The 9886-nt window shown below is 38.0% G+C and overlaps 1 protein-coding gene across 1 annotated transcript in view; it reads right to left on the bottom strand.

Moving 5' to 3' along the window:
• The window catches only part of LOC107586247 (alpha-2-macroglobulin-like), a 23606-nt gene that overhangs the window by 6326 nt on the left and 7394 nt on the right, over nucleotides 1–9886 (bottom strand). The window contains exons 13-33 of the mRNA XM_016273514.1: nucleotides 9486–9698; nucleotides 9250–9399; nucleotides 8569–8694; nucleotides 8315–8408; nucleotides 7464–7587; nucleotides 6916–7141; nucleotides 6719–6845; nucleotides 6520–6641; nucleotides 6370–6421; nucleotides 6206–6289; nucleotides 5948–6124; nucleotides 5773–5848; nucleotides 5466–5622; nucleotides 5294–5368; nucleotides 5056–5218; nucleotides 4755–4945; nucleotides 4461–4673; nucleotides 4218–4336; nucleotides 3891–3972; nucleotides 3631–3723; nucleotides 3434–3539 (exon numbers count right to left, since the gene is read on the bottom strand). Coding sequence (XP_016129000.1) covers nucleotides 3434–3539; nucleotides 3631–3723; nucleotides 3891–3972; nucleotides 4218–4336; nucleotides 4461–4673; nucleotides 4755–4945; nucleotides 5056–5218; nucleotides 5294–5368; nucleotides 5466–5622; nucleotides 5773–5848; nucleotides 5948–6124; nucleotides 6206–6289; nucleotides 6370–6421; nucleotides 6520–6641; nucleotides 6719–6845; nucleotides 6916–7141; nucleotides 7464–7587; nucleotides 8315–8408; nucleotides 8569–8694; nucleotides 9250–9399; nucleotides 9486–9698 — 2770 coding nt within the window. The remainder of the gene's footprint in view (nucleotides 1–3433; nucleotides 3540–3630; nucleotides 3724–3890; nucleotides 3973–4217; nucleotides 4337–4460; nucleotides 4674–4754; nucleotides 4946–5055; nucleotides 5219–5293; nucleotides 5369–5465; nucleotides 5623–5772; nucleotides 5849–5947; nucleotides 6125–6205; nucleotides 6290–6369; nucleotides 6422–6519; nucleotides 6642–6718; nucleotides 6846–6915; nucleotides 7142–7463; nucleotides 7588–8314; nucleotides 8409–8568; nucleotides 8695–9249; nucleotides 9400–9485; nucleotides 9699–9886) is intronic.

The raw sequence follows: 9886 nt of genomic DNA, 5'->3' as shown, positions 1-9886 counted from the left end.
AAAGTAACGTTAATCCTCTGCGTCTTCAGCGGCTCAGATGTCGGGAGTAAATGACGACTGCTAAGTTCATTATAACATCCAGCAACAAAACACCTCAATCGCTTAATTGGAGACATTCTTGTCTTCCCCTGCACTGGAGTCGACATTATGGTGGACAGCTCACAGCTCACTCAGGGTGAATCTTAAGGTAAGACGGACTTGTCAATCAACTATCGTGGGAGGGGCCTGTGCAGAACTACATCATTTTGACAGGAATCTCAGAACAGCCTGATTTAAGAAAGGGATTTTAAAATAGGGATTTTACAAAATCCACTGGGTGGATTTTTATCATTATAGGGTGGATGTGTACACACACTTCCAACACACATTTATGTTCAAACAACAACAAAAGTGAATTTTGCATCCGATGACCCCTTTAAGTAATTGGACAGTTGACTCAGAAGCCATTTCATGGACAGATGTGGGCTATTCCTTAGTTATTTCTACATCAATTAAGCAGGTAAAAGATCTGGAGATGATTCTAAGTGTGCCATTTGCGTTTGCATCATGCAGTCAAATGAGCTCTCCATGCAGGTGAAACAGACAATTGTCAGGCTTCAAAAACAAAACAAATCCACCAGAGATATAGCAGGAACATTCGGAGTGGCCAAATCAACAGTTTGGTACATTCTGAGAAAAAAAAGAATGCACTGGTGAGCTTAGCACCATAAGAAGGCATGGACGTCCACGGAGGACAACAGTGGTGGATGATGGGAGGATCCTCTTCATGGTAAAGAAAAACCCTTTCACAACATCCAGCCAAGAGAATGATTATTGAAGTATGATTATTATTATTATCAAGATATATATATATATTTTTTTTTGTATATGTGATTATACTTTGAAATTGTTAATGATACTATTGGTCCCCCTTGTAATGATTATTTTGGTTTCTCCCATTTCTACTGAGCAGATTATATCTACACCTGTGACTAATTTTGTACTTGACACACTCTGAGGAAGGCTGGATGGCCGAAATGCACCAGTGTGCAGTATTTTAGTCATTTTTAATGTTTCTAGAGTGAGCAATGTTTGGATAAAGGCCTTTTAACATTTTGGAACTGGAAGAAGTGCCTTGGATCCGTAGTTTCTATAGATATGATTCTTTAGGGTCTTAATGAAAAGTCTATAACATACTTTGGTTAAAGTATTTCTCAATGGTAGTGTAAAAAACACCCTTTTTACCCTGTCAAAATCAGCTCTGTTTTCAGTACGCCATTCTAGTCCGTGTTGCTTTAAATGCTAATGAGCTCTGCTCACCCCGCCCCTTTCTTCAGTCGGGTGACGAGCAGACTGTTTACTTTAGCTGCAAAACTTGCTAACTAGCAAATATTAGGAAAGGTGATTTGCAAAGATTCATTAAAAAAACACCTCAATCGCTTAATTGGAGACATTCTTGTCTTCCCCTGCACTGGAGTCGACATTATGGTGGACAGCTCACAGCTCACTCAGGGTGAGTCTTAAGGTAAGACGGACTTGTCAATCAACTATCGTGGGAGGGGCCTGTGCAGAACTACATCATTCTGACAGGAATCTCAGAACAGCCTGATTTAAGAAAGGGATTTTAAAATAGGGATTTTACAAAATCCACTGGGTGGATTTTTATCATTATAGGGTGGATGTGTACACACACTTCCAACACACATTTATGTTCAAACAACAACAAAAGTGAATTTTGCATCCGATGACCCCTTTAAGTAATTGGACAGTTGACTCAGAAGCCATTTCATGGACAGATGTGGGCTATTCCTTAGTTATTTCTACATCAATTAAGCAGGTAAAAGATCTGGAGATGATTCTAAGTGTGCCATTTGCGTTTGCATCATGCAGTCAAATGAGCTCTCCATGCAGGTGAAACAGACAATTGTCAGGCTTCAAAAACAAAACAAATCCACCAGAGATATAGCAGGAACATTCGGAGTGGCCAAATCAACAGTTTGGTACATTCTGAGAAAAAAAAGAATGCACTGGTGAGCTTAGCACCATAAGAAGGCATGGACGTCCACGGAGGACAACAGTGGTGGATGATGGGAGGATCCTCTTCATGGTAAAGAAAAACCCTTTCACAACATCCAGCCAAGAGAAGAACACTCTCCAGGAGGTAGGCATGTCACTGTGAAAGTCTACAATAAAGTAGAGATTTGTAAGATCAAATACAGCGGGTTCACCACAAGGTACAAACAAGGCCAGAATTAGACTTTGCCAAAAAAAACATCTAAAAAAGCCAGACCACTTCTGGAAAAGCATCCTTTGGACAGCTGAAATGAAGATCAACCTGTACCAGAATTTACGGGAAGAAAAAAGTATGCGAAGGCTTGGAACAGCTCGTGATCCAAAGCATACAACATCATCTGTGAAACATGGTGGAGCAGTGTAATGGCATGAGCATTCATGGCTTCAAGTGGCACTGGGTTACTGGTGTTTAGTGATGATGTGACAGAGGACAGAAGCAGCCGAAAGAATTCTGAAGTGTAAAGGGATATACTGTCTGTCCAGATTCAGTCAAATGCAGCAAAGTTGATTGGGCAGTGCTTCATAGTACAAATGGATGATGATCCAAAACATACAGCAAAAGCATCCCAGGAGTTTTTGAATGTAAAAAAGTGAAATATTCTGCAATGGCCAAGTCAATCTCCTGATGTCAACCCAATCGAGCATGCATTTCACTTGCTGAAGACAAAACTAAAGACAGAAAGACCCACAAACAAACAACAACTGAATTCAGCTGCAGTAAAGGTCTGGCAAAGCATCACAAAGGAGGAAAACCAGTCTCTGGTGATGTCCATGAGTTCTAGACTTAAGGCAGTCATTGCCTGCAAAGGATTCTCAACAAAATAATAAAAATTTTAACATTTTATTTATGATTATATTTGTTTGTCCAATTACATTTGTGTATAAAAATGGTTGTAATTTCTAAGCATTTTATATTTTTGTTCAACCCCTTGAATTAAAGCTTAAAGTCTGCACTTCAAAAAAAATCTTGATTGTTTAATTTTAATTCTATTCTGGTGGCATACAGAGCCAAACTTAAGAAAATTGTGTCAGTGCCCAAATATATATGGACCCGACTGTGTATATATATATATATATATTAAATACTATTAAATTACTAGAAAATGCAATACCTCTCATGAAAATAGTCGTGACATTTGTTAGTGGTTACTATGACCTTTAATTAGACAATAGCAAGTAATAAGATTAATTAAATGAGCACGCCAATTGATGGCAAAATAATAAAGCATGGCTTTGTGTCAACAACACACAAAAAACAAGATAAAATATTAAAAACAAAGAGTTTGTGAATTACACATTTTGTTATTTATCTAATTAAAATTGCATTAAACTGCACACCATCACCTTTACATTTTTTCTGGATGTTAAAATAAAATCTTACTTGTTTGGTAGTAATCATACACTTTGATCACTGCTGGCTTGAGATTCTTCACTGGAAGAACCTGTTTCATTTTCATCTTGTAATTCATAGAAATGTGTTTTGGAATCTGCAGGGGGATAAACAAAAATACATATACAGTAACAGTCATGGAAATGATTGAATACATGTTAATTATATAAATGTTCTTATTTATTCACCTCTGTTAAATAAACTATGACATGGTCTTCTTTTGTGTCAACCCGCTCCACATACTTCTGAGCAAGTACTGCTGAACTAAATGACGTTCTAAGCTATATGGAAAATATAATTATTAATATGAAAATATGATGATGATGACTAGGTGTTTTCTTTTTCAGTTTTTGCAAAGTAAAGCAAACATGCAAGAAAAAAGTAGTAAAAATGTGTAAAAAAATTGGTGTCTTCTTAATGCACAATAACTTTATACACCCAAACTCACCGAGGATGTATCAGCTGTGAATCCTGATAAAAGTTTAATATCCACAATGAGCATGTTAGTTGTCTCCTGGGGACCATGATATCTTAAAAAGATAAATGTACTGCCCTGATTTAATGCTAACAACACAAAGAAACAGGAGCACAACTTATGCACTTAAACTAGCAGATGCATACATTTTTTTCTTAGCAATTACAGAATTTTACAACTGAGACTACTGAGAAATAACTTTTCAGATTGTCAGAAATTTTAGGCATTCACTAAAGAGGTATCTATATATATATCATAAAATAAACAGTAGCCATAATAATAATCTAAATCTGTTTTTACTTGACAGTGAAGTTCAAAATAAAATGTTGTTCCAATGTTTTGCAATCTCCCTCAAACTTAGCATCAATGCTCAATGTTTTAGCTTCAGTAGGAGTGGGAATGTTGTAGAACTGAGCCACCTGATAGAGTCAACACAAACAAAAAAACATTTACAATCCATCTCACAGCAACATAACCACAAAATGCTAAGAAAGGAAAGAGAGAGATTGAGTGTGAGTCAATGAAGCTGAACGCACTACAGACCTGCACAGACACACAGGCTGAGCCCTTCGCTTCAATGCTGTATTTGGCTGGAACGTTCTGCAGCTGCTTCTCCTGGTACAGTAACTTGTTGTCCTGATTGACATCAAAGTGGTGAGTGTCTGCTGCTGACTGTACAGTCACTGTGCTGGAGCCATCAGAGCTGAACACTTTGGTGGCGTACAAAGACAAAGCCTGAAGAGCCACCACTGTGTCCTGAGAAACAAATGTGTTCAGTAATGTGACTTTTACCCATTATTCAGCAATCATGTGTTTGATTTGAGTAGTTTGAGTCACCTGTGTGGAGGAGAATCCTCCATAGGCATTCTGCTGCTTCACAAGCCAGCTGACAATCCTGTTAGCAAAGCCCAGATCAGCTGTAGTGAGTGAATCTGCAGTGAGAGCAGCTAGCAGCACATATGAGCTGATCTCCACTGCCAGAGAATCAGAGTCAGCAGATCCAGACTGAGACCAGTGGAGACGAGACCCTTTAGGACACATGGACAAAAGAGACACCAGTAACTCAATGAGCATGACCAAAAAAAAAAAAGTATAGTTGTATAGGAAAACAGAAAGTCATCAGAAACAAATATCTTACCGTCTGAAATAGCAGCATCCTCCAGTTTCTTGAAAAGCTGCTGTCGAGTGTCCGTGTCTCTAGCCAGACTGAAAGTGTAGGTGAGCAGAGCAGTGGTGTAAGTGTTTTTGACATCCTCAATGATGGACTTCAAGCATGATAAACCTTTAGTAACGACAGGATCCTGAGAAACAGAGAAACAGCCGCTGTGAGCATAATTTTTCTATGTGTTTATACTGTTTCCTGTAGATGAACTTACTGTGACTGGAGTTTCCAGTTCAAGCAGTGATGCAGTAATGTAGGCAGTCATGGTCACATTATCATTCACCCCACCCTGAAATTTATATTAGAGGAACATTAAGTAAAATATTTTTGTTATAGATAGATTTCTGCATTGTTTCTGTGATAATGTTTAGTGACAAATAACACACCTTCATTCTGTTGTTAAACAATCTTCCTTGTTGGATAAAACAGCCGTCTGAATCCCGTCTGCTTATTAACCATTTCTTTGCACTCTGAATAATTTGTGGATCAATAAATATATATTTCTGTGCTTTGCCAAAAGACCTCAGGACAAAGGCAGTCAACCTGGTGTTTTAAAGTTTTAATTTGAATAATATCATTAGTTGTTTTAGTTGATTAAATCTGTACATAAATTATTGAAACTAAATACCATATTACTGCTTACTATTTTAACTATTTAGGAAAAAGTGAGAATAAAAAGTTACAAATATTTACCATGTATTCTCATCACCATGTCCAAACGTGCTGTATGCACCACTAATATGTCTGTAGTTCAGTTGTCTCTGGTATCCTGTTGAGTTTGACAGTGATTAAATGTTTGGGTTGATTAAGTGTGTTTGACGTCAAAAGTGTCATGACTTATTTTCTTGACATGATTGATTTCTCTCACCGCTCTTAAGGAAGCCGGTGGCTCTCTCTCGGATGGCTGAGGTGAGCTGCACTGTGTTTTCCAGATACTGCAGAATGTAAATATTGGGAGAAAGAACAGCCATGTTTTGTTCTCCACAGCCGTACGGCATCCGTAATAATCCGTGAAGATTGCTCAGTGCACGACCCAATATATCTCCTACAAACACAAATTAAACTCACTACATTTTAGAAACACAAACACAAACTCCTTATTTTTGCTTGTGTATGTAAATGTTACCAATGACTGAAACAGATGATCTGGCTGATCCCTCTATCACATCTTTAGGAAGAGTCAGATTCACTTCTTCTGAGAGAGTGTCGCCTATGAACCAGAGAGACAGAAACACACATCAGCGATCAGCAGAGAAACACTATGATGCTAAATATTGTCTGCAGACAAACCCTTTGGACACAGTAACCAGCTGTAGGTCTCTGTCTTCTCAGTTCCTTCAGCCTGCAGAATAAAACAGTAACATCAACACATCATACTGACATAAGCAGCATTAGGATCATGGAGAAATTACGTCTGAGAGCCATTTGACGTGCGCTGACCTGTACAAGCAGACTTCGTGTGACTGTGTCAATGCGTCCTCTCTCTGGCACGCTCACAATCTCATTGTCACACACAGTCTGGGACGCCTCTGCCTCTGCACTGACTGTAATATTCAAGACTCCTACAACACAAGACATGTACTTGAATATACAACAGACACAAACACTGAGAAACAATGATTCAGGCTGGAAAACTCACCGAGAACAGAAGGAGTGAGGATCCATTTAAAGGTTTTTCTTCCATTAGCACACAGACAGGATGAATACTGATCATCAGAGGAGGCTTTGAGAGTGTAGTCTGAGGAAGGAGCTGGGGTCACTTTAACCTGTCAGTCAAACACACATGATTAGTGGCATATTTGATATGATTGGATAAGACTGAGTCTGAAGTCTCACCATGATCAACTTGGACAGATAGTTGAAGACAGTGGCCTTCAGCTCAAAGATCTCCCCACGGATGATGGAGTAAGGCAGAGAGAGCTCCAGGAAGAAGGGCTGGAAAACTGTCAGCTGAGCAGGAGGAGCCAGACCAAGACCTTTGGAGGACAGACAGAAGGCCTCCGTGTCCCAAGAGGTGATGGTGTCAGGAACTGTGACAGGAACCTGAGCTGATCCAGAGTCCCTGTGTTGAAATTACAACAGTATTTGATTAGACTTTTAAGATGCTGTTTTGTTTTTACAACATTCAGCACAGATATAAAACACTGATAATCTGATTCATAGTAGGTCTCTGGTATGTCTAATTTTCATCAATCTGAATGAATCCAATGAAAGTTCTGTTTATATGAATCCTAAACAGTCCAATTCACATATTCGTTTACATGTGAATTGATGTATTCTTAACAAAAACTCATTGCATGTGCAGTGCCAAGAGAAGCATTACAGGTATTGTGCTTTTCACATGATGTTAAATGATGTTGACAGTTAACAATATTGTCACTAACCCAACTGCAGAAAGTTGCCAAATCCATGTTTCAGGAAAGACAGTACGAACTGTCACTTCAACTGAAGAATCTTCATAATCCAAATCCAATGCTATGCCACTTGCATATGATAGTGCATACTCTGCTAAAATAAAGCACAATTAAAGATGTGACACCTGAATCAGGACATGTAGCAATTTTGTACAAAAATACTGTACAAAATCAAAATTTTGTATCTCTATCACATTAGATACTTTCTGAAATATCTAAACTATATTCTGTGTTCACAACATTAAAATTACCTACAATATATTATTTTATAATGACAACATTTCAACAATGTTGATATTTTCCCTTTTATTGTTTATACTGTAACTATTTTTCAAATTTTTTTTAATATGCTAATAAATTTAAATCAGCTTTTTTAAATCATGGGGCCTATTAATAATTTATACATAAAAAAAGTTGAATTGAACAAAAAACATAATTGAACTTTGTACATCTAACATATCAAATAGTGTGAAGAAACAGATACACTGTCAGCATAATACAAAGTATAATAATAAGTATAATAAGAATATAAAAGCCAGTAAACTAAGCTTAAACATGTTGTCTTCATAATTTTACACTTTTCTCACAGAATAAATGGCCTTTACATTTTGGGAGGTGCAGCTCTTTCAAGCAGTTCCTTGATGTCACAAATTTTGAAAACTGCTGATTTTACAGATCAGACAACTGTCACCATAATCACAAAACAAATAAAGAGTCATCTGTGCTCTTGCAGTGAAAAAATGCTTAATAATGGTGAATTACAGTCATATTAAATCGTTGATAGCAAATGTATGTCTGAATGAACTCATACCAGATATTACCTACAACTTCATATCTGTGATAAGTCAAGCCCTTGTATGACAGACACTTAGGGACTTGCACAGCCAAATTTGTTGCCATTTTCAGCCCCACACTCTGTCAAACAGCAATGATAAACCACATGTAACAGAAATAAAAAAAATTTTTTTGTAACTGTCAGAATAAGAGGAATTTTAAGCACATGCATTGATATATTTATGCATGTAGACACTCAGCTAATCTACTGCATTTTTAAACATATTAATCCACTTGTTACCTTTAAGGATTCATAAGCATTGTCTGTCATTAAAGCTCGACGGGGTCTCACATGCAGACATTCTTGCTCATCTTCAACACTGTAAGGATAATTTGACACTGATTGCACTGGCAGCATACTGAAGATCTGTGATGAGAGCACATTCACAATAAATAACCATTATCTCTAGTGTCTGCTAACTGTTGTACACGCGTTCACGAGAGTGGCATTCCAGAATATGCTAGTCTCACTGCTAGTCTAGTTTTGTTTATAGCAAAAGAAAACCAGTCTCCTCTTGGCTTATATTGAAATCCTCCATACTTCTAATTTGTGACCGGTGTTTTGTTTTGCTCTCTCCTCTGCGCTTCCACGTTCCACGTTTACCTACATCCTACGTCATCCGCTGGACACCACTCTCTCGTGAACGCATGTACAACAGCGGAAGCTAGAGATTACGGTTTAAAAAGTTGTAAATATGGATATTTTTCTTATACAAATGCATCGATTCACTTAAGAAGGTCTTTATTATCCCCCCGGAACCATGTGGATTACTTTTTATGATGAAATGGACGCACTTTATTTTGCTTCAAAATCTCAACCCTCACTCACTGTCATTATAAAGCTTGAAAGAGCCATATTATATATTTCATCATTTTAATAATGATGAACATAGTAGACACTAGAATCTTAAAGCATTTACACCTTGTCAGTATCCAGACGTTCTCCTGGCTTCAGGATCAGGACACTCTTATCTACAGCACTGAGGCCGCACAGTGAACCAGGCTGAGCTGAGAGCTGGAGAGTGTTTTTCTCACCAGGAACTGCTTTAGCAGGAGAAAACTGCAGAGACACCTGTGACGACAACAGTAGGGTGTGTCATTTTAGTATTGAACCAGAATGACCGTGATTGTGTAAATGGGCGGATTATTTTTACATGCCTTGTTTTTGAAACACTTTTCAATGTCAAATGTTGTGCTACGAGCAACAACATTTTCACTGGGCAGAACACAGTAGGTCAGAATCTGCACTGCAGGAGCCAGATCTGCACCAACAGACAGTTTGAATGACACTGTGCCACGTGCTGCTCCATCAGAAGACTTCACTTCAACCTTCTCATATCCATGATGAACGATCACTCCTCTGGACACGACCTGAAACAGACAGATGACACTCCAATGACAAACTGACCAGTGCAGCCATACTGTTAACAATTAATTCAACAGCGTAACAATGTACATACTGCACATTCTCACCATATAGACAATGTCAGTTTTGAAGCCTTCAACAGTCTCTCCAACAAAATAATACTTGATGGTCACTGTAAACTCAGCATCACACT

The sequence above is a fragment of the Sinocyclocheilus grahami genome, unplaced genomic scaffold, assembly GCF_001515645.1.
Source record: "Sinocyclocheilus grahami isolate Dianchi unplaced genomic scaffold, SAMN03320097.WGS_v1.1 scaffold79.1, whole genome shotgun sequence".
Taxonomy (NCBI): Eukaryota; Metazoa; Chordata; class Actinopteri; order Cypriniformes; family Cyprinidae; genus Sinocyclocheilus; species Sinocyclocheilus grahami.
Note: the sequence above shows the minus strand (reverse complement) of the source record. Positions and strands in the feature narration are given on the sequence as shown.